This window comes from Helicoverpa zea, chromosome 10 (assembly GCF_022581195.2).
Source record: "Helicoverpa zea isolate HzStark_Cry1AcR chromosome 10, ilHelZeax1.1, whole genome shotgun sequence".
Classification (NCBI taxonomy): Eukaryota; Metazoa; Arthropoda; class Insecta; order Lepidoptera; family Noctuidae; genus Helicoverpa; species Helicoverpa zea.
Window position 1 is genome coordinate 1,926,148 of NC_061461.1, and position 25,504 is coordinate 1,951,651.

Consider the following 25,504-nt stretch of genomic DNA (forward strand, 5'->3'; position numbering starts at 1 on the left):
TACGTGTCTATAAAACTTATTTAACTATAAGTTGACAAAGTTTGCGCACTGGATAAAATTCATTCCTGTATAATTCATTATTAATTATTTTGTAAATAGAAAAAGTTTTATTTTCTTAAATACTTATGATTGAGGATTTCTGTTTAAAGATTTTTCTTTAGATATCAGAAATATTTTATTTCAATTAAGATTTTTTTCTTTCATTTTCATTATAAAGATCAGACTCTGAGCTCCACCAGTCACCTACAGAAAAAATACACGCAGAACTGCTACACCGTGTGAAAAATAACAAAAATAAATAATCAAATCCGAGATTCAGAGACTAAGTATTGGTCTATAATCTTAATTTGTTTATTGTGACAAAGTGTTTTGTTCGAAAACCTATTACAAATTAAATAATAATTATTATCCGCATTACCTACAGCTACAACAAAACAAAATAATCCTTTGTTAGAAATCAAAACATCAAACATGAAACCGTAACAAATGTGCAATTAAATCAATAAATCCTATTTCTAATAATGATCTAACCACACTACCGTGTACGTGAGCTTTCGCGTTTCAATTTACGGCGAGCGTCAGTGCCGTGCGGCCAGTGTTGCATTGCGTAATAATTATCACCGGTGAAAATACGATACTACGAACGCACCGTACCTACGTGCAGAAGGAACGTGTAAAACTGGACGGCCATTATTCAACATTTACCAACCAAACTGCGTTGTCGTATCTTTACTGCGAAATATTAATTAGGCAAGCTTTACTGTAGTACGATTAATTAAAATAATGCAGTCACTAACGAGTGTGTTTTCGGAATATATGGGGAAATTTTGTTTGTTAATTTAACGTATTTCGTTGTTAATTATTAAAGCATTGATTATGTAGGCGCAACTGCAAGATTTATTTATGCGCGGCATTGCCGATTGCAACTTCGCCGACTTATCTTTTTAATATTTTGGCTTCTTTATGTAATTTGTATTGACGAGAACTTTACACAGATAGGGTTGACTGCCATTACGGGCTCTTTAATGGTGACGAAAGTCTCAAGGAACTCCGGTTTAGAGCAGTTGCCTCGTGTTTGTGCTTATTTTTCGTATTGATGACAATTTTTCATTAACATGGGTTATAAGTGTGGGCATGAAGAGTGTAACGATAAAGGCAGCAAACTCTGCAAGTTAACATCTTCATCTGCAAGTTAGCACCAGCGTGCTGCACTCTGCGAGAACAAAAGTTCACACCGCATTGCCGGACACACAGACTAAACGAGATACCTACAAGCCAAGTGCGTGCATTGTATTGAACACTGCACACTAACAAAATTTTAGCGCGCAAATGTGCCATACACGATTTTGGTAGAATCTCGTCATAAAAATCAACCCGTCATGAAATTCGAAACTAAGAAAATATCTGTCGATATATGTACATAATATACCTACTTAGCTTTAAGCTACTACCCTAGCAATAACCTACATTTTCGGCCTTGTCAATCAGCACTCAGGTTTGGCCAGACAACTCACAAAAGCGAACCTGACAAAGCCATGAACGGTCAAAGCGCGGTAACTCAACTCTCGATAATATTGTGATATCCAATATAACATAAATGCTTTTAATGGCAGTAGCTTGGCTAAGGTAAATTTAGGAGCGTTCGTAATCGGACACCGGGCGACCTACGCACGGTGTTGCCAGAGCAGAAAACTTGACGCTTTAAACTGTTGCAGTCTTTGAGCATAGCGTATACCGATTGAAACTCTAACTTGTACAGGGAAATTGCTTTTGAAAGATATTTAGTAAAGCGTGTTGTAGGAACATGTTTTTCCTGGAAATATCGCAGCTTTTTCTTATGTGAGTAAGTAGGACTTCATGAGTATCTCGTTTCTTTATGAAACCGTAAGCTGCTCTGCCTTTGAAGACGGGGAGTTTTCTCTTGGCTTAAATACCTGCTTTGAAAAATCTTTCAGGTAGGTAATGTTTTAATTTTAATTAAATCCTACTGGGTTACATGGTGTTACGCTTCATTTTACGCAAGGTGTGATCGGAAGCGCAGGCGCCTGTGTCATCACTTTTTTTAGTTTTTTTTTTAGGATCCTTTACAAGGGAGATCTTCAAACGCATATAAAAAGGTGTTCTTTTAAAGGTAGGACACGCTAAGTAATTGTACCAAGTAAATTGCACTGACAGTTGCAAGCGAACCCGTAAAATAAATAGATAGGCTGATATAGGGGAAATGTTTTTTTAAGTATAAATAAGTATACGAACATTATATTGGCGCTTCAACAGCTTATGAAAAACGACACCGTTTTCATTTTTCCTCTCCACGATCAACCCTAAACGGGGAACAATACTCAGTTATTTTCGTATTAAGCCATTAATTCCTTGACCCAGTGACCGGGATGACAAAAGAACTAATCAGACCCACGCACTCACTATCATGGTAGCTCAGACGCCATCGCACGTCATTCATTAGGGCGGAGCTTACTGGCGTCACAGAGTAACATTATACGGTGCTCAAATGTCATTGGCTGTTTTTTTTTATTAATTAATGTTCTGTTTTTTTTTTTTTTTAAGACTAATATCTATTTTTTTCGTATTGCTTGTTGCTACGTCGATTTTGTGTGTTTATTACAGTTAGATTTAGAAATTGTTGTCCAAAACTAATAAATGTTGTAATCGCAGATTAAAACAAATAGGTACTTTTTTATGGTGTTACGTAAAAAATTTTGAGTACTGCTCTTAAAATTCCGAGATAATTTGCGTTCAAAACAAATAAACGAATATTACTTTTGAACTTTCAAAGCTAAGAAATCTGATATTTATGCTCAATATGAAAGCGCTGTTTTTAATAATGATAGGTATAAAGTTTCGATGCATATCGCGTATATGGTTTTTACACATAAAACGAAGCAGGAACTGTTACAAACTAATATATTTTGATAAAATAAAATCGTAACATGATCATTTGAAGCTTATTCGTAAAACTTTTTATAGATTTTCCCGGTAAGAGTCTTAAATTTAGTTTTGCGATGAATTTATCAGATAGAAATAATACGCAACACTGTAGTTTTATATTTATTTTTATTCAGGTAGGTACCTATTCGTTGCTAATATACATTAATTAAACTATCATTTGAGTCATTGAATCAAAGAGCATTTGCTATTACTTACGGGTAAAAGTGGAGTTTCAGTGTCACCTGGGTAAGTAAGCTATATTTTTGTAAAACACGTCTTAGCAAACTTACACACGATAGTTATTTCTGTTACAATACACACAACGCCAAATAACACGCGCGATAAAGAAAAATAGAAAATGTAAACACAAAATCGAATAGCAATGTGTGTAGTCACCAAGAAATTCGAATCCCGACGTAAATAAATGTGTAGCGTCGTTTGTCCGTGTCCAAACGTATCAGGGAAAATGAACTTGGATTAGTTTCAATGTCCAATGTTTATGTAAATATTACAGAATATCATTAATATTAATGTGGTAGGGTAAATTCTCTAGTTTATTTGTTTTGGTGTATTTATTAATAGCAACAATTAGTATGAGAAATTACTTATCAGTGTTTTCAGGGTTATATTTCGCATGCAAAATGCTCTCTTGTGGTCACGGCTACATATTACAGCAGCTTCAGCAATTAGATTTTTGTCAATCTTGGTGGGAAATAATGAAATAATCGTTCTAGCTTTTGACATTTCAAAAAACCTGTAAAAGGTATTTTTGAAATAAAACCCTGACTTTGAAGAACTCGTTCTGAATACCTAAGTTTTAGTAGCAATAGATTTACTGACGTCAATAATATCGTTGAAAGCCATCTAATACATAGCACTCGTACAGGCTACAGCAACACAGAAGCAAATCTGTATTTGTCTAGCTTATCGGAGAAATCAAAATTGCGTAAAAGGTGTGAATGTACATTAAAAAAAAAATGAAAATAAAGAAACTTTAAGATTTAGCAAGTAGCGACAAAGAGGCCATAAAAGTTTACACCTTAAATAATAAAACAAAAAGTTATAATTAATGTTTTTGTAAATGACAGACAAGCAGTTAGTCAGTAGCTGATTATGCGTGAAACCTGAGCATTCATAAATTGTGGGAAGACACTAATAACTTAATGGTATGTTTTATGGCGTATTGATTACGAAAAATATCAAAATACACTTACCTATGTTTTATAAAGAATAGGTATACCTACTTAAATACGTTTGATAAATAAAAAAACACGCCATATTAATTACAAAAACAACATCTTTAAGGAAACTGTCCGATAGAAAGTAATGATAAAAATACTTCGCGAATACTTTTTAACAATCCAACTATATTTTTTACTAATTCACATTCACAAGAAGTGCTTTCTTTTTTACAGAAAAATATGTTATTTTTTTTAGTAAATTAGTTACAAAATAATTAAATAACAACTTACAACTACAAATTGCAAAAAAAAAGATCCCCCAATTGGCAAACCGAGCCATTATCAAATTAACCAAATGAACCTACTGTATTCCGTACTCTGTGCAGGGTGAAGCCGAGACGGCACAGACTGCAAACATATCGAGTTCCAGCGACTAGTGAAGCTTATAATTTACCTAATGCCGTGTAAAACGATCGCGGTGCTAATGTACGTGGAAACAAATATGGACGTCACTACAGCGCATGGAAAACAACTATCATATTATTATCATTTAGAATTGTTAGGTATTTGTAGATAATTGATGAAAGAAAATTGGGAGTCGGGATTATACCTTAAGGTTTTTGGACAAGTGATCCCGAAAATAAATTTAAAAGTAAAAAAAGTAAAATAATTTTGGACCGAGAATTCGTATACGGTATACCTAGTGGGTTATACCTATCACGAGACTAATAAAGAGCTACAATCGTCTGAAATTTTCAGTCATCAATTATTTCATTTTCAATCATATAGTTTCGTCATGTATAATGCACGTTGGAACAGGAGCTTGTCTCCATCCATAAATGTATGATTACTGATTGTGAAGCATAGTAAAAACCTTCGGAAACCACGTGGATCACCCCAGCCCTGCAACAATGTCATTCAATTGCAGCAAGATCCTTATAATACTATAGGTTTATCTGGCAGACTATCTTGTTGCTTCTCAATCCATTAATCATATTTGAACCCCATAATAACCAGAAGTAACTAGGCATCTAATCAGTACTTACAGCATTCGTCTGCCTCATTAGTCATTACGAGATTTTTGCTCTCATTGCAAACAAATGATACGTCGGTATCAAATGAACAGGCTACACTGGGTAATTCTATCTAATTACGGCGGCTAGGATCTTGGATAAGTAAATAGATTCATGATATTAAATACAGCCCATATCTTCTATGAGCAGAGGTACTTAAATCTTACATCTCTTTGTCAGTTCTGTAGTTTGTTTCAAAAATAGTATTATTCTATTATGACCATCGATCGTCCCAAAGCAGTAACTCTTAGCTCCTCCCGAATTGACCGTTACTTTCATAAAACACGGCTCCTGACTGACTAGCTACAACCTTCATATAGGTACCATAAGATATAGGCAATACCTACCATGGCCAATAACTATGTGGCAGGTTTCATGTTGTGGGAGTCCCCGGATAACGAAATACCGCTGTTAAAGATTTGTCTCCAATTTAATAACTGTATAAGAAACTCTTTGTAGCTGTATTAGCTTGGATAAGCTTATTATGTTTCTTGTATTGTAATTTCATTCATCATTGAGGCTGCTTCTAGGACTAAGCTTGCTTATATTTGAAATCAACGGCCAACTTGATGACGACCTCTATGGCGCAATGGTCACCAAGCCGGACTGCCGAATCTGAGGTCCCGGGTTCGATTCCCGGTTCGGTCGACATTTCTGTGATGAGCATGCTTGTTGATCGTGGTCTGGGTGTTACAATATGTATTTATAAATATGTATATGTGTAGCTATATGTAGTTTATCAGTTGTGTTAGCACCCATAACACAAGTTAATTAATAACTTACCATGGGGCTAACAAACCGTGTGTGAAAAGGTGAAAAAAAAAAAAAAAACTTGCTGATAGTAGCAGCCAACCAATGGAATCTCGTTACTTAGTAATAAATAGTTTCTTAGGGCCAATGAAATGCCTAAATCTATCTATTTACATGGTTTCTTTGGGATCAATGTTGACTGTTCTGTCATTTCCTCGTCGCTTGTTATTAAGACGACTTAAAATAAATAACTTAGTCCCACCTTCAGCTACACTACAAAGTATAACTATAACAATAAATCTTAAGTTTCTAAAACAGTGTGACAAACACACGATTTGTAAGGATCACCGCTACATTCGCAGTAATATGATCCTCGTGTTCTTACACCGATAGGCCCCCACTACGGTTTCACACATTTGCTGTACACTTCAGCTTTGAACGGGAATAGAACGAGAACGAACGTCTAAAATTGGTCATCTAAGTATGCGCAAGCACTGAGCACGGCCCTTTAAATAGGATTAAGTACTCGGAGAATTTATTGGAGCTTGGTGTCAAAATTGAGAAGCTGAACAAGATTTTTGTTGAATGTTACAGGTTTTCAGATAACTTTTGGACGGATTCGGGACAGACGAAAATCTTTGTGCAGGTCCTCTGTTCTTCTCAAAATATACAACATAGTGTTTCCCATGCGACCGCCTTGTGTTACGTGTCATACGATGTAAACATTCCCCACGCCTCACCCGACAACAATGAAACCAGTCGTAAATGAGTTTCAATTTCAAAACGTCGCTGAATTGCCCAAGACGTAATTTTTCATTGAACACTCCCGTGACGTTCTAACGTTACACGATTTATATTCCACACTCATTCGATACATCGTCCATCGTCTTACTCGCATGCACCGAATAGTTTCCCACAGCGGCTCAAAATAAAACCCTATCATCGAATAGAAAACACAAAGCGCGAACACGAACGCGCCCTGAACAAAAGCAGCGGCGTAATATTACGTCTCCAATATCCGTAGATCGATTATGTTTCACATGTTTCTCATTATAACGTCTGGGTACGAAACAAAGAGAGTATCGGGTTGCCGTGCAATGCTCTTCTGGCAACCGGAGAGTATGGCACCCGACTGTTTTGGTCATGCGAGAACGGAACGCCACACTTTCGGGGAAAACTCGTTTTAGCTGGCAACACCGAGCGTAGCTAGCGCGAGCAGCGCATTCTGAACGCTCCTTTGTAAAATAATGCTTCTGAATACAGACTTCTAATTGTGACATAATTTGTTTAATTACTTTTGGGAATAGTTTAGAATTTCTCACTTACTTGTAGTTTTCAACAATAAATAGCGTTTGATGTATCTCTCATGTCTCGTTCTCGCAATGATTTTTCAATAATTATTTATAAGTATGAAAATAATAATATTTTGGACATACCTTATTATCGTTCAGCAACTAAAACAAAACAAAAAGGTTTTTTTAAATATAACACAAAAATACAACAACAAAAAAAATAGCATATATAGATAATCGGCTTAATTAACCAATGATAAGATCTTGCTTTTAATGAGTTGCTTTAGTCATAAAATACTTTACCACTTTACCGAATTTTTGTGCAGTTGACAACTATCAATTTTCAAGGCAAAATTGAGAAAAACACTGCCCTAAAAAACGGTCGGACTGTAGTATCGGATCTTAGGGTGACAATATAACATGCAAACTGCAAGGACAGTCTTGTAAACAGTGTTGCCAATTACCAACAATACGAAGTACACCTATAAAACATAGATATATTCAACAAACAGAAGCATGCATTGATTTGTTATAAGATACGTTTTTTATTATAACAAATATTGTTTACAAGGTTACCCTCGAGACTTGTAAACATGAAGATAAATATAGAAATATTTTCTTCGTTATAATATTTATCTTTTCTCGTATTTCATTTCATATGTCCATTGTGATGCTATAGTGGTCAGCCTGTGTAAGATAAAAAGTTATACAAAACATGCATGGTTGTTTTCGCACAGCACAGTTAAAAAAATGCATACGCAGTTGGCTATGGTTATACCTATCTTAGTACTACATGTGTATTGCGCCGCATGGGGTGAAATATCGCTTGAAATAGTGCATGACGTCTTGGGACCTATTTACAAAATTCGCAATTAGATATTTAAAGGAGAGCGGTTCCCAAGTACCTATGAGTTTTATTTTATCATCGTCCTATTTGTTATCTCATGGCTAAGCATTTTTTTTGTTCTTCCCAGTCCACATAATATAGAAGAAATAAGCATCATGCTAGCCCAATGCGAAATAGCGACTTCAGTTTTTAGAGTCCAGTTTTTCTCAAGATGATTTTCCTAACTCTTAGTATGTAGCATGGAGCTCTTGGAAAAGATCTGGATTTCAAAAGCCATAATAATATTAATGCTCGCCATAAGTGCCAAGGGTAAAAACATTAATAATCTTTCACGCTAGCGGATTTTCTGCTTACGCGCTCGTCCTTACGGCATCGCTCTATTCGTACCCGACGGTCTTTGCCGCGGGTAAACGCGCCACTACAAACAATATATTGACAAAAGTAACTGCCGGGGCCATAGATGACGTTGAAAACCGCGTTACGGATTACTTGCTACTGAGAATATGTCGCACGTAAAAAATCCGCTGATTATGAAGGTTGGAACTGAGTCATAATTTTCCAATATTAAATCACTAAATCAACGATATGTAGCCGGACAGAAAAAATCACATAATTAATTCTACTTAGATTTGATTTTTGCTGCTATGTAACAAAAATATTGGTGTCAATCCACTTAGTAACACCACATTGAGTTCATATCAAGAATTCAGTTCTGAGTAAAATGCTTTGACAGCCACAATTTATTTTAAAGTGAAAGTAAGCAATATTTAACTATGAAGAAAAAGCTGCGTGCTAGACAAAAAACCTGTGGGCTTGGCCAAAATGTGATTGCGATTTACGTTTCTATTAGCCGGATCTGCACTATGTTCTCATTATTTATCTTCCCAAAAAGACCCTTGTGAAGATACAAGTAGACATAAGCCCTACATAATAACGATATCGGCCCTGATGAGTTAATCACTGTTTATAGATAAGTCCAACCACAAAGGAAAGTGTTTCCAAATAGGCCTCGAAGCGTACCTAAAGCCATCAAATGAAACCATAAAGGTCTTATCACATGCATACGGTATTCATACGGTCATGGCACTGCTGCCGTCGAAATATACATATATGAAAGTCATCGGTACAATCGCCGTGCTATATGAAAGCTCTCTATGTAGCTCATACATTGCTACTTCAGGCCCGGCAGTCGTGCCGTGGCCGTATGCATATGAAAAGGTCCTAACTAAGGGTTAGAAGAAAAAAGTACGTCAATGGATTTAATTTTCATATTTCTGTGCTCAGAGTTACCAGATGAAGCGAACATGTGTAATGACGTAAGCAACGAGCCTCAGAGCGCACGAATAATGTACGTTTATAATATCCGCGATGATTTCACTCATTACGACTCACTACTCAAGGGCGAGGTGTGCCCATTTGTTTCTGAATGTCTGTCTGTTCGTGGGCGTGGATTTTAAATATAGAACTGTGAATAAAACCTTCTTTAAAACTTTGGATATTCGTTTGATTGGTTTAAAATTCTTCAGCTTCTTGGCCTACTACTAAGTACACACGACCGTTGGTCTAGTGATCAGCTGCTGTGCAAGGGTTCGCTAGTACTCCAAAAATTTCTTGGCTCCCCCGCTGGGACCAAGTAAGGGGACACGAGCCCTAAGGAGAAGTTCAAATGGTAAGAACCTGAAAAGCAGTCCCTTTAACCACTACGCCACAACGACTGTCAGAAATACATATACTATGATACCTAGTAATGAGATTACAGGGCTGTGTGTGTGTGTCATCAATTCTCAGTACTTAAAACGCCCTAAGGTAAGGTAGGTACCAGGCATCTCGAATTTGTAGCAAACTAAAATGCCATCAGTAAGTGAGCTTAGCATTTCGCACGGGTATCAAGCACAGACATAACTAGCTATTTTCTTTGTCACACAATATCTGAGGCGAGCTGAAACGGTGTATTTATGTTATGTTTATATTGTCACCCGATACGTTTGACGAATATCACACAGTTATTGAGAAATTATGCACACGATGCGCGATGGAACCAAAAGATTAGTGTTGTGTTAAATAGCAATAAATCGAACGCGGCGAATAAAACTTTTTTATTGGTTGCGAAAGTAGGGTGACCATTGTCAACAACTAGGACAAAAATGGAAGACTTGCTGTATTTTTTGCGAATTGCAAATTGAATTCGAAATATGGATTAGAGAAATGAATATTTACAAATAATAAATATTTATATTTGAAAAATATATTACTACGTACTTATAATAACAAATTTTGCATCCCTACGTACCTATTTACAGCCTGGGTAGTCTAACTAATAGTCTATTAACACAATACCTACATATAGTTCTTTATTGTATTATGCAATTATTACTAAGCGGTTGAGTAAGATGAAAAGGGGTGGTTATTGAGCAGCAAGGATTCTTCACCCTGCAACACCTCAGGTGCGATTTGCATTTGGAACCACTGACTCAAGTGCTGTGAAGGGTGTGAAATTATGACTTGCGAAATATTTCTTGATCTTAATTAAATATGGGTCAGTTCAGATCAATATACTGTACCGTAGTTATATTACTATTTTCCTGTGAATTCTGATAATGGAATATTACTGGTAGGTACTAGATATTCCAGTCTAAAATAATCTGCTAAACTTCAAAGTGTACGTGCGTGGGCGTGATTTTGGCTTCAAACTTAATTAGAATGTAATACATCCCCGTCAGGCAACGTCCACTATTGAACATAATATGCCTGCCTCATCGTTCGTTCAACAAGGGGCTGGCAGACTGCATTAATCACTGCATATTACACGAACATATCGTGATACACGACCGGATTTAGGCTTTGGGATATTACATTGCTATATCAAGTATTGGAAATGATAATGATGGCTACCGTTAATGTAGTTACGCTACACAATATTATATAATAATATGTATTATGTAGTCGATAGATATTTAATAATGATCGTTCTATAGGTTAACCTAGAATCTTGTTCCTATGTATTGCAACATTGCTGCCTAAAGCAAGAAATAGATAATAGCTTGCTTATTCCTAGAAAAAATATCCAAGAAGCGAATGACTCATAAATATGTAGACAATACAAAAAAAAAATAAAAAGGGGAATTCCAATATTTAATTTCATATTTGGCAAAGGATTTCAACAAACATTCTTGACGGCCGAGAAAAAAAGCGGTCAGTCCTCGGTGTCTGATTACAAGATATTACTGCGATGCGATGGTATTAAGTGGCGGCGTTGGGTTTCATCTTACTATATGACAACATGGCCATCGTCACTGTATTTTTAAGTGGCGGAAAAAAAACTTAAACGTTCGGACGAATGTTTTTTTTGTGCTTAATGTGGATTTGAGATATGATGAAAGTGCTGGACTTGGATCAAGATCTCCGATAGCTTTTGTCTCCTTTTTGTTTTTTTTTCAAAGGGGATAAGTTAACGCTTTATCTGACCGTCGGCACGTGATCATCGCCTGTAAAGGAATTAAGTATTAAACTTTATGCATTTTATACTGGTACGAAGTGTTTAGTTCCGCCTAGACACGGGTGAAATCACAGCGAAACACCAAATGCACCTGTGAAGGTATAATAATTCCTATGCTTGGAAACCCAACACAAATTGAAGTGGACAAGTATCATTTCAGTATCACATTGATATTTCTATCATAACTTAAAACTTATCTCCGCATTTACCTTCAACATTTAACTATGACGTCTTTCCTTTGTGAATAGCTGTCAAAATGAACCCTTTTATGTAGCCCTCATCCGATGTCTAGCCGCTATTAGTCGAAACTGACATCCAATACAACCGATAGCACACACATCATAGATTGTAGATGTAAAAAGCAGTAAAGCCAGACGGTTCGTGTTTCACGAAAATTAACGTCAGCCTGACGGGCCGGGCCTGTGACGCAAAATGGAGTCAGATGACGCCAGGGCCGGTTTAGCTGAGACGAGCATTAATTATACGGGATCATGTTCAACAACTGCGCTTAGGGTTCCGCTCACGCACTGTTTTGTCCCGCAGAACTGGATTTACAGGATTTTCAATGCTGGGAAGTGCCTGATTGAATGTTTTCTTGTGTCTGTTTCTTTGTGGGTTAAATTCTGAACACTTGGAGGGACGTAGCTTTACATGTTGTAATTGTTGAAATGGTTTCTTATCAGAACTTAGCTACACCGGTTTTAATGAAAGTTAGAAGAGGAAATATAACGATTTCGGAAGTGGTAATGAGCTGAAAGTTATGGCTATATGCGTTTAGGAGTATCCTTAAGTCACTGGTGAAATCCCAAAAATTTCATTTATGCGTCTGTTGAAGTTCGCATCAAAAGTTTCGTCCAATGTTAAAAGTGTTCATTAATTAATCATAACTGAAATGAAGAAACTGAGATGAAACTGGTGATTTTATTTTCGCAATATTCAAAAAAGTGTTATTGTTATTTTTCACATAGCAGAGCGCCGAAGGCAGCGGAGGCACACAGCGTCTCATTTTACACTAAAATTAACGACGATACCGAGCGTCGGGTGTCGAGTCGAGAACTTACAATAATTAAAACGAGCGATTGAAACCTTCGCCGATGTTCTCAAATTATATAATTAAAAATATTTTAATTATACCTCATCGATATCATAATAATATTTCGTTTTAATTTTGTGAAACTTAATAGTTATTGAAAAATGTTTACGACCCTGCCGTGGAAAATATTTTGCTTTTCAGTTAACATTTTTGTACCGTTTTTAATGGCGCTTTGGAAAAATACGGGTATTTATTTCTTTTTTTTTTTACTTGCTATCGCGTTTCAAATTAGTCCTTCGGGTTAGAGGAAGAGGAAAAAAACATGCTTAGATAAGTTAGAACTACGATAAAGACGAGGTATTTTTAATTAACTTTAGTAAAAAAGCTTTTCAGATTTTAGTGGCTAATGTGTGCTTTAAAAATCTTTATTTTGTTTTTTTAGTAACATTGTCACACGGCAATCACACCAAAAACCACCAATTTTTTCCCACAAATCATAAAACCCGTTTACTCGAAACTATGACGGTGTCAAAAAACACAAGTTTAGAGCATTTAAAGAATGTGCAATGTGAACGTCACAAATGTACAGTAGTGTCCGGTCAAGTAGTAATGTGAGGAGCGACTGTAAGCCGACACTGGACTAAAAGCGACCCATCCGAATTTACTAGACACATCATTCAACAGTATTAAGTTACATATTTCTATGTAAAGGGTGTTGAATTGTATCGGCATTTTGTTTAAAAAAACTTGTTAGGTATTCGAAATATTCATGTCAAAACAATTACTTTATGTATATAAAAAAAATGAAATAAAAATATTCGAAACTCAACGTTCATTAATTTATTCATACTAAAAGATTATAATACGTACTTAAATTTTATCTCGTAAAACAAATAAATATTAAATGTTTTGAGAATTTCTCATCGAATCCGACGAACTCAAATATCTGTGTAACTTAATATGGCACAGTTTTTATGTGCGATGTTAAGTAAACATCTATAAGAGCGTTTTACATTGCTTTATTTATACTACAAATGGTGATTTATGGTGATTATTTATTATTTTGACTCCGTAAAACTTGTAATGGGAGTCTCGTAAACTGTGAAATCATGGTCACCCTAAACTTGGAGTTTAGAAAAAAGGGTTTATTTTTGTTCGCTGTTTAACAAATTTTATAATGTTTCATGACAGTTATACCAATTTATGTTTAGTTAAATATATTGGAACTGCCACGAAAATAAGATTTCTTAGAATAAATTAGGTCCTACACGTAGTAATTTTAATATTATTGCAAATGCATCAGACAAGCGCATTCCCTAGTGTTGGCAATTATTATTGTTCTATTTTCAAAAGAAAAAAAAAACAGTTTTTCATAATTCTCACCACGGACTACTACGGCCACAGAATACATCACATATGATAAAACAGATAAGACCAACATTCAGAAATCCAAGCTCTGAGCTAGATTTATCGGACTTTACCCCTCCAAAGTTACCTAGTGCCGCTGTTTTAAGGGACTTTGTGCTTTATTGCAAGGAGTTAAGGTATGTGGTATGTGCTTGGGGTCTGGAGCTGATGGTGGACGAACACTTGATACGCGCACGCACGCCTCCCGTGCGAGGTGGTGTTTATTCACCCCCTTTTCACAAAGATTATAAATATCAAACAGATATGGTATTACTTTGTTTGGATAAACGATTACTAGCTTGTATTTTTTCGTTGATTCTTTTCGAGAACTGTATTTATTTGTGTCCAAATGTTTATTAGTAAATTCATGTTTATCTTTCATATCATTCTTATTATCTTAAATTCTTGCATAATAAATTGGTCAGGGATATATTTTTGAGCACGGCTGATTACCACAAATATCCGCCCAGAAAACTCAGTGGAGTGGCAACAACTGACACCTAACATACAAATTATATGCAAACGTGGCTTGTGATTCCAAAGGACCTCATACCCTACTGGTTAATTTAGGTATAGTCAGTCAGCTCATAGAACCTTATTTAATAACCGATTTCAAACAGGTTTTCAATTGGATAACCACTCAAAACTTCTTAACCCTATTTTCAATCTGCACTCATTACCCAAACAAACGCGGAGATGCACTCTGCACCATAGAAGTTCCACAGTTTGGCGTAGTTAAAGCGACTCTGCAAAGAACCAAGATTTCTATATCAATCTCAAAAAAAAAAACAGCTAGGTTCACCCAAGTCATTAGCAATTTAAAAACTGCAAATAATAGGTCAAATAATCATTTTAAAACCTCATTTCCAACACACACACCCCTCTGTCACGTCGGTATTCTATGAGAGATGTACACTGCGAGGCATCGCATTCGGTGTCGATTTCAGCGAGCTATCGCGTGTCGCCATCACACCCGTGTTGACTTTCCATGTTCAGCGTTACTTTATATTGTTGTAATTATTGTATTATCTTAGTTTACGTCATAGGTTTGGTCTTGTTTTTACCCGACAACACAGAAGGGTTATATGTAATTGCATTTTTAAGGTACCTACATAATTCTTCTTCTTTGGTTCGGTCTTACCTAATGGGGTGCCTAATATCGCCTTTGTACATTCAGTTCTCAGAAGAGTGATTAAATTGTAATAAGGGTGCCTAAGACTTCTACTGCTGGACAAAGGCCTCCCCCAAGGTTTGCCACAAGTTGTCAGTGGCTCGCATTCACTGGTTCCCGGCGAAATTCGCTAGATCGTCCGTCGATCAAGTCTATCCAAACAATCTAGTCTATGAGAAATCTTAATTTATTTAAGAAACTAAAAAATACTTTGTCGTTAACTGTTAGGTAGAGTAACCAAAAGTCAGGTTTGGAAGAGGATTGTCCGGTTGGCATATAAAACAAATCAAGAATGGTTCAGTTATAGTTGCATTAAAATTCGTAGTAATGACTAGGTAAACAAGTAATAAGAAAACATTTTAAACAATCATCTCAACCTTCAAGAACGACACGAGTAAAATCATGCTGTGCATACATTTTAACTGTAACACAATACCCAAGTACCCAACGAGGTTTATAGGTGGCCTACAATCGTCGTCTTTATACTACGGAGCTCACTCATCATCAAAAACACTTCCTTGACCGTGCCACGCCTGACCTCTCGGTCCAAACGACCACTACATCAAACGACACGTTACTAAATGCACATGCGATACATAAATAAGATGCAACATATACTAGAACATTTAACTATCAACCTTATACGCAAAGAGATAAGGTGTCAAATAAAAAGTCTGTTACCCCCGACCTTGGCCCAATAAAGTGCGTACGCGCATTTGTTGCAAGTGCAATATTTATGATCTGACGTTTCGTAAGCGTTTTGCGGAAAAGATTCTAGGGCATCGTGTCATAACTGCGTGTCAGATTAAATCATTCATTTGTTTAATCTTCGTTTAGACATTGTTTTATTTTGAGGGTTCAATTACATTCGCTTGGGTGAAGTTATGATTCAAATCTGAGACGAGGGGCTGTCATACCTGTCTTTGATACTTGTCAACAAGAGTAGGCATATATCAGTCATACAGCGGCATCAATACAAGCCAAGATTATGCCACGTGGATATTTACATTGAACAATGTAACGGTTATCTACGGAGCACAGCTTAGACGTACGCCTATTCCTAACCAGATATATGTAACTACTTACGTTAGTTACCGAATTGTAAGTAACTAAGTAAGTCAATCAGTAATTGCCATCTAGTTTTACTCTACCACATGACGGACTCTCAAATTCGACGGTTTTAAATAAAGGTTTGTTTGCCAAATTGCTACCAAACAAATATGAGTTTTTGTAACTATTGCAAGTAATTAAAGTATCACATCATTAAGTAAGTCGTTGCCTACTATGAAAACTAACCTATGTTTAAAAAAAACTTTCAAAGGATCCTCAAATTTTCTTCAGTTTGGAGTGTACGCTCTGGTGATTTTCTACATTTGCGGCTGCGCCTCAAGTTGGGTTCTAATTAGATAATTTAAAGAAACTACAATCTGTTTTCCAATTCATTAACTTCATATTGCATTGAGAACTTCTGGGTCTATCACCGCAACAGAGTATCAAGCTTTCATTGTCCTTCTAGCCGTACTTCGCTCGCGTGTTTCCCTCAGTTTTCCACGGGCATTTCCGTCAATTTACAATCGCATCCATTACAGTATGACATGACACGGTCGATTGGAGTTCGACGTACGATATAATGCAATAGCAATGCATTTTACATTTGCATTTAGATAGAAAACAGGATTCGATATCTGTGGCGTTTGAATGCAATGTTTTAAATCACGATATACATATTTGTGTGTAAAAATGACATGATACTGAAATGCTTTTGGAAAACAATGAAAAGTTCTACGTTGTTGGTGTTGGTATCTGGGAAAAACAGCTACATGATGCAAAGAAGAGCGAATTATTTTCTTGCGATATTTCTCTCCTATCTATATGACAAGAGGTCTACCCCTTCAATGGAACAATAAAAAGGCATGACATCTTGCATGCACCTCCCTCATTTGTCGAGTTGTGACCGATCTTTGGTGTCATTTTCCTGTGGAGAACTTTATTCTGGGGGCTTGGTGGCTGTCGCTAGGTGGATGTCAGTCTGTCAGGCCTACCCCAACTTATTGTCAAAATTCCGGCGATAACTCCGGGTGCTACAACTCATGAGTACATAATGAAACGTTTTATACGCTCTTCACTAAGTGGATGGGTTTACTACATTACTTATAACTTCGTTCACTACGTTCTTAAGCAGATTTTGACATAATTTTAGTGTCCCTTCTTTTTATATTGCTAAAGCATGTTTGTTACTCTTTCGAAAACATTATAAATTGATTCAAAGTTATTCATATTCCATTTGTTTTTTGTTCGATAAATTACGAGTCAGAGCAGGTACTTGTTCACCTAACAATGTGTGTACCTTGATTCATATCCACAAGAGAAATGCATTTCGCTATTTATGGCTCCGTAATAACGGGTTGAGAGCACTTACTACTTATCAGATCGTTATATTCAGTTTATTGCTACCGTTCAATGATTTTATGCTGCAGGCCTATCATTTGGTGTTCATCTAATTTACGACTCTTGGGAAACTTACAAAGTGTTAAACTACATCAGTAACAATTTTGTATTCTGTTACCCAGACGACATAAATATAATGCGCAAATGTTGTCTCTACTATTTTAAACAGTGCAATAAAAAAACTAAAAATAAAAAAAAATATACCTTTGTAAGTAGGACGGGGAGGCGACTAATGCAATAAATTAAATCGACCTCAAAATTTTGTAACAAATCGTCGCGTGTGTCCTATGACGTCACCGACGCGTGGACACCGCCAATGGGGTTATTGACATGTCAAACTATTTCCGTGGCGCCAAAATAAAAGCGCGCGAATCCACGGAGGCGGCGACCATCGGCGACAATATCGCGCACAGGCGACGCTACCATACGTCCACAATTACGATAAACAGATGAAAACAATAAATTGAAGCGTCGGCTTGTGGCCTGGGACGGTCTCGAGTTACGTTTTGAGCAAAGGAACGTCTAAAATTACCCCGCACGCACACACGTACCGTGCTGCCAGTCGGTACACACCAACACAGCAGCGCCGCCTATATCTATTATCAAAACATCCAGCGACTCTGGTTACAGCGATCCGAGCGCGCTTCGGATATCGCGTTACACACTTTAATGGCTGGAAAAGGCCTCGAAAACGTGATATTACACGCGTTTTATTGTGTATCGCAAAATGTAATTAATATCGAAATATAACACCGAATAATTTATTCAGCGTAACCCCGGCTCTCGAACCTTTGTGGAGGTCCCCTCGTAGATCAAGATGAATAAATATCGAATTTAAAAATACGATTCGGTCGTCTCCTATTACGAGACCGGCTGAAACAGGCCGCTTGCCAATAAGACGAAACCGTAACACGATGATGGTTTTCCAACGGAAACCCACGTCAATGTCGGCAAAAATATTTTGTAACTGGACCTTACCTTGATTTCTTCTTCATTTTCTTTTTTCACTTGCGCCCTTGGTGGAGAAGTGGGATTGGCGGGTGTTTTATTGTCCATCTTAGATATACAAAGTCACTATGCTCAATATTTAATGATAATAACACGAGAAAATATTTACAGGAATTTTCAAAAGTTTTTCTTGTCCAACTTTAGCGTTCGCGTAAACATTATTTGCTGCGCGTAGCGGCGTGAGGGTAACGATACGTGCGCTTCGCGCGGCGTTCGCAGCGCGACTGAAGTGAGCCGTGATTGGTCGGTATGGCGAGCGCCGTGAAAAAAGCTCGTTTTCCCGCGAACTGCCGGACCTAGGGCGGAGCTTACGGACATACGCATGGGCGGTTAACTTTGGTCCACTTTCAAGCTACATGTAAAGCTACCCCTCTCTTGTGTTAATTATATTGTTATGTTCCGTAATAAACATGGCTTTGATGGAGAAATTCCGCGAAGAGATTAGCAATTTTATTATCTTTGAAATTATAAGTCTAGAAAATTAATTGCCCACAGAATGGCTCTCTGAAGAATTGTTTTTTTTTTCAAAACATCATTTTATTTTGTGTAGCGAAATAACAATCGGTTCTTAAAGTCTACCTACCTATAAGAACCGACTGTTTAGATTTTATTTGAGTTTGAATAAATATTACATACCTAAATGTATTTAATAAACTATACTTAAGGCACCTAAAACTTAGGATACCTACTTTCATCGTAGATGCCTTTGTAAAATCTAGCTTCAGGACATATGTTATGAAAGTCTCGTGTTCGATTCCCAGGCTAGCAAAACACGCCTACCGGGACTGTTCGAGAGTTACTGCGGAACTGGTAGGTAAAGGTAGGTATAGATAAAGGGCTCAAGAAGGAACATGGCGGGTTTTAGTCAGTAAGAGTCTGACACACAAAGAAAAAATAACACCGTAATGAAAGATTTAAAGCAAACTTTCGATCAGATAAGGAAGGAACTGGGTTTCTGTGTGACATAGAAAAGTTAAAGGTGCTTTTTAAACTTTTTCAGTAATGTTAGTTGAACTGAACTAGCATCCCATCTTTCTTACTGACTTGACTTATGCCCAGAGACAACAAAATTCTATTGTTTTTTAGACTTCTTCGCCCTGGTCTGCCCGTCTCCTTTTTGGTGGAATCTAAGGTCATCACCGTTCCGTTGGACATCATATCAATTCGAATCGGCTTCATACCATATTTAAGCTTTCTCGCTAAATAGTGGAGTAGATATAAATCTTAGTTAACTACTCATGTGGTATTACTGTAAGTTATAATTATATCCTTTTAACTAGAAGTTGTTTCTGTACATACACAACTACAAAAGTTGTCTTTGCTTTGATTCACAAGCTGACAAGCATCCTCAGCAGTGGATATAACTCGTGCAGCAAGCCAATGGCCAATGAATGAATTCTTATGCATGCCATTTTGAGGGTATAGTATCTACCTGCCTACGTCTTGGGATTATTCTGTAAGTGCCAAAGTAAATATTATAGGTGGGTCGCTAGTTCCTTTTTCTATTCTAGATTAAAGATACCTTAACCTTACTACCTAAGTATTAGCAGCGTCTTAAACATGTAGATATGTACCTACCTACTTACGTGCTCCCTGCCTCTTAATTTTTTTTTTCACTAACGAGGCACCACACAAATATGCGATGACCTAAATATTTAATAGCAGGCTAGTCTCAACAAGGGCGGATCCAGCTTCGGCGCCAGGGGGGGGTCACACAGTCGTGATCAAGTCACAAAAAATATTAATTATTGATTTCTAAATATTAATTATAGAGCTAAAGTTGACGACATTTGGTTTTATATAAATAATATTATAGAATAGCGTACACTTGTTATAATAAAAAAGGAGACACAGTATAACAAATATAAAAAGCGCGAGCGCAGCGAGCGCGAAATTTTTACGAAAGTTACGAAAAGTGTCTTCATGTAGAAAATGGCCCGAGCAGAGTGAGCGCAATTTCTTGCATTAATACTAGACACATGTGACAAACAAAAAAGCACAAGCGAAGCGAGCGCGAAAATTTGTATCCAGGTCAAGGACTAAGGTAAAAAAATATTTTTATGTAGAAAATGGCCCGAGCTGAGCGAACGCGATTTCTGGGACATAATTACTGTTGCGAAATTCAAAAAAGCGCGAGCGAAGCGAGCGCGAAAATTTTTATTAAGTTCGAGGACTTAAAGTAGATGAAAGCACTTTCTTGTTATATAACAAGTAAACTTTTGAAAAGTATTGTGTACGTAGAAAAGGGCGCATAATTTGTATTTTTTTATTGCGGCAACAGTAAAACATTTTCTGTGAAAATTTCTATTGTCTTACTATAGGTAAGGGTTCATGAGAGTTCTACAGCATGTAGACAACCCGGACAGCGGATTCTTTATAACATGGTCCTGTTTCCTCCTTTTGGGTACGGATAAAGAGTAAATAAAGAATAGTGAGCGAGCGCTGCGAGCACGAATTTTTCAGCAAAACTACTCTCCCTCTATCTATCTATCTACCTAGGTATTATCTCGGAATAAAAATTATCTTATAATACTAAATAATAAATGTATACCTAGGAATAAAAACATAAAACATCGTGTCTAACTATTTCAATTAGTGGTCCACCTAGGTCCTGGACCTGGCCCAGGGGGGGGTCATGACCTTGTGACCTACCCCCTGGATCCGCCGTTGAGTCTCAATTGGCAAACCGCTATTTGCGCAATGTCTACACAAAATCAGTTATTTTTTATCCGAGTTGTTTACTGTCGGTATGTTTTGATGATCATGATCGCTTTATATCGCGTAAGTACTTACCGTATAAATCCATAACGTATAAAGTAAGAAATTTTAATTATTCACCCAAAGCTTGCCAACCAAATCCTGGGCTGGCTAATATATAAAGATTCTTGATGAGATGAGAAAGTAATAATAACCGATAACGCGATTTGCGACAACACCCAGGAGTCCAATCCGGGACGTGCTTGTAATCTCTACCTAAGTAGATCTTTCGGGCAGGGGTGGACTGGAAACTGGAAGGTACTGACTAGTGAAAACACCGATCAAGTCAAATTCCTCCTAAGAACCTTTTCCAGGGCAGTAGCACTATGGTTAAGTGATGATAACCCACCTCACGGACTGAACTTATTTTGTCTACGACATAAACGACTTTGAACGTTTTATTTAGGCGTTGCAAAGTAGCAAAATCAAGGGTCATCAAGACACAACGGGCGTGTATTAATAGACTTAATTTAGTTTCAGCTGTGACAGGGAATAATTTGGGCAACAGTGTCTAACTTAACTTTCTTAGTTCATTCAATCAAAAAGGCACACCATTAATTTTAGGATTTTTTTTTCTTCCATGTAGCGATAACAAATAAATATGGCTCATAAAGTTCAAACTTCTCGTTAACATATTTTGAAATTACTAGAATTTGTACCTGTATATTCGAGTTATATTTGTCCCATATCTTGGGGAAATTAATTTACATTTTTGTAGAAACAAACATTGGCACTGGCAGCCCCCTTTATGTCACTGTCAAAAACAGCTGATCTTGCTTGAGAGGTTATGTTATTTAATGCAATGTCTAACGTTCTAAAAATAAGTTAACGATGAATAAAATATAATAAAACAAACTACTGCGTAAATAATAACCTTATTAACCAATACTGGCGAAGAATGTCTTCCAAGTTACCGAAAGCTACCTTGAGTTTGAAGCAGGTGAGTGAGAAATTGAGAATATATTCGTAATCTTGGCAGCCGAAATACTTGTACTATTGTAAATAAACTTCTCCTGAATATAATTACAACATTTTATTCAGCCGTCTACTGCAATAAAACGTCATTTCCAATCTGCAGCGACTAAAATAGATGCCTATCAAAAATTCGTTGCAGATGATGACACACAAACAATTGTTTTGTTAACATTGTTTCATATTTTTCCAGTTCATGCTGCGTCAAGAAGTGCTAAAACTATACAGAGAAATATTTCGAACCCTTAAACTAGTTCAAGACGAAAGGACGAAGGCTGACCTAAGAGACTGGGCCCGAGCAGATTTTAGAAACAATATGCACCATACAGACGAAATCGCCATAAAAGCTATGTTGCAGCATGGAAAGAAATCCTTGAATGACTTGAAAAAATCATTGGCTTTAAGTAAAAGTTGAAAAACATAGAATTTTAGTCTTTGTTGAATATTTTTAAGTTTTGTGATCTAGTTTTATTTAATAGTTAGACAAAAAAAAGTGCAAATATTTTGTCTCTGGACCTTAAACAAACAAAAATAAAACACGTTTCTACCTACCTGAAAATTGTGTAATTGCAAATTAATAAAGTAATAAAAATGGCTCAGTGTATAAAACTTTTATTAAGTTTTTACATACATGTTTAAAACTAAATCATGTTGTTCAAATTAATGTAAGTAAATAATAAAAATTATGATTACACTAAAGCTTAGTTCATAATATAGCTATTTACAAAAGAAAGTTAATACAATAAATTGTAATATACATACATATACAGCTGAGTGCATATAATTTAGAATGTTTTTGTTCCATCCCAAGTCATGCAGAAGTACACAACCATAGCCCTTTTCCCTTCAACATCAAAGTTTAGGGCACATTGTTTTATTATTCTAGGAATAAATAACTTTCACACAAGTATACTATACTAGGTATAAATATTTTTAAATGCAGTCTAGATATTGTATTAACATATAAGTCTTGGATGCTCAGCACTACATCTTGTTCGCAAAGATATGGGCAAAACTGATTTTGAAATAATCAATTAACAATTTTATATCAGCATAAAGCTTGAAGTGTGTGATGTTGAGATCATTTGCCTATCTCTGCTCTGCTGTGCAACTACAGTTTCTATATTATTTTATAATGCATTAAATCCTCCTTGTGTACTTAAAACATACACCCAGAGTATCAGACTTTATATTGCCAAAGCACTTGTTGCCTTTGAAATAATTAAGTAACAATCTATGGATCTGAATAAATAGCTTGATAGAATAAATAAATTAAAATAGGCCCTGTGACCCCAGTGCCAACAACTATAGTAAACACTGTAAAAAATGTCACAAAATCACCATTTTTGTTCAAAAACTTTGCTAAAATCTGAATCAAACTCCTTGTTATGTGATGGCCATCCATACCATAACACGGTATAACATTTATGAACCCAATTCCCATTGAAAATATGAATATGTATCTCAACAGTTTTTCAAACTGAGCTGGTGAGAAAAATGAGAATACTGCTAGTCTTGGAAAATACTGGTCAATGAAAACAGTTTTATGTAAATCATATGGCAACCCTAAATATAGAACAGCATGTTTATCCTTTCTCTCAATGACTATCAAGTGAGTATGGTTGTTTAGGGAAGGCTTCAAGCAGTGCATGCCTCTAGGACAAGAATAACCACCTGGTTCCGTGCACTTTATGAACTTTTCTTTAACCATATCTCTTGGTTTCAAGCAGGAGTATTGACCTGGCAACACTGAGTCTGCCACTACTTTAGGCTCCATGTACTCAAAACAGAAGCTGTACAAATCATCTTTCCGACAACACTCAACAACATCATTCTCTTTGATAGTTTCCATCATGATTTCATCATTTTGGGCCACAAACTCTGCACTAGTGCATATTCCAAACCGGTCATGTGCCATATGAAGGCAATATGTCCAATCTCCAGCAGTTTTGATTTCACAATTAGTAATCGCTGTTACTATGTCATCTTTATCTAGACCCCTAATATCTTTTAGTGGGGAGTCATCAGTAAATCCGGTTATTCTAACACCAATGCCTGTCTCATAAGCTATGTTGAACAAAATTGGTGCAGAAAAGAATAATAGTAAGGCAACAAATGCAGTGACTATGTTGTGCCAAATTCCCGCACAGTATATCCTCAACCTCTTTGTAATAGCTAAGCTGTTTAGATGGTCAGAATTCATTTGTACAAATGCTATTGGTATAATAGTGAACACATAGACACCAACAGATATGAGTTGTACATCTTCTTGAGCTGCAGCCAGAGCATGGCCCAGTTCATGGAACACTGTGCTGAATCCTATAGCTAAGAAGTACACCCAGAAGTCTGACGCCGGAATATTTACACCAGGTAACATGGCCTTCACTTCAGGCACATTGCTGATTTGAATAGTCTCATAGAAGTGGTCGAAAATGAATGTGAGTAGAGTCCACAGTGCAAAGGGTAAGAATATCCAGATGGTGATTATGTAGCCGCAAGTGTACCATTTCTGAAGCACTCTTGTCAAGTTCTTACTCCATCTATAAAGAAACCTGTTGAAAGCAGTTGTTGTCCATGTGAAATTGAGAATTCCTATCTTTAGTCCGGTTCCTTCCAAGAAAGCATAGTACGGGTAGTGCATACAACTCTGAAATAAATAACGTTTCCATCAATAATTAAACACATTAACTTGAAGTACCTATTTCATAACCATTGCAGCATAATACCTTGAAAAACGAGTCAAAAAACCATATCACGACGTAAAATGTTATCACAAATGAGCAGAGCACTGTGAAAGACATCACTGAAACTTATCTATAGCTATTCAGTGATAAATAAAGGTAACATTTTACATGATTTTCATGTAAGCAAAAGCCGGCACTCACATTGAAATCGGAAAATAATATTGGGAAATCGATTGCGTCAAAATACATACAGATACAATAAACGTCAAATACACGTATATTTCAAAACGGAGTACTAAGCTTTTTGCATTTTCGTACGACAGATAGGCTGATGTAGCTATATCTTGGACGTCTGCGAGCTGCACCGACAAGAGCTGGGCTCTTAAAGGAGATGGCCAAAAAAACACCCAGAGTCGACAGGAACTTCATATGGATGATTGGA

General features: G+C 36.5%; 3 protein-coding genes across 5 annotated transcripts in view; 1 reads left to right on the top strand and 2 right to left on the bottom strand.

The window, feature by feature from the left end:
- The window catches only part of LOC124634049 (sine oculis-binding protein homolog), a 30,429-nt gene extending 11,534 nt beyond the window's left edge, over positions 1 to 18,895 (bottom strand). For 2 of the 3 annotated variants that reach the window (XM_047169452.1, XM_047169451.1), the window contains exons 1-2: positions 18,620 to 18,894; positions 7,384 to 7,401 (exon numbers count right to left, since the gene is read on the bottom strand). In XM_047169452.1, coding sequence (XP_047025408.1) covers positions 7,384 to 7,401; positions 18,620 to 18,697 — 96 coding nt within the window. In that variant the 5' untranslated portion in view covers positions 18,698 to 18,894. Of the gene's footprint in view, positions 1 to 7,383; positions 7,402 to 18,619 lie in introns of all 3 variants that reach the window. The other variant, XM_047169453.1, reaches the window with a different exon arrangement.
- A 3,259-nt stretch (positions 18,896 to 22,154) lies between these two features.
- On the top strand, positions 22,155 to 23,162 carry LOC124633914 (LYR motif-containing protein 2). The gene is made up of 2 exons (XM_047169284.1): positions 22,155 to 22,346; positions 22,572 to 23,162. The coding sequence occupies exons 1-2, from the start codon at positions 22,305 to 22,307 to the stop codon at positions 22,791 to 22,793; spliced, it is 264 nt and encodes an 87-aa protein (XP_047025240.1). The 5' UTR covers positions 22,155 to 22,304; the 3' UTR covers positions 22,794 to 23,162.
- LOC124633913 (membrane-bound transcription factor site-2 protease) lies at positions 22,975 to 25,387 on the bottom strand. Its single transcript, XM_047169283.1, has 2 exons — positions 25,105 to 25,387; positions 22,975 to 25,025 (listed from the first exon to the last, which is right to left on the bottom strand). The coding sequence occupies exons 1-2, from the start codon at positions 25,177 to 25,179 to the stop codon at positions 23,613 to 23,615; spliced, it is 1,488 nt and encodes a 495-aa protein (XP_047025239.1). The 5' UTR covers positions 25,180 to 25,387; the 3' UTR covers positions 22,975 to 23,612.
- Positions 25,388 to 25,504: the final 117 nt, after the last annotated feature.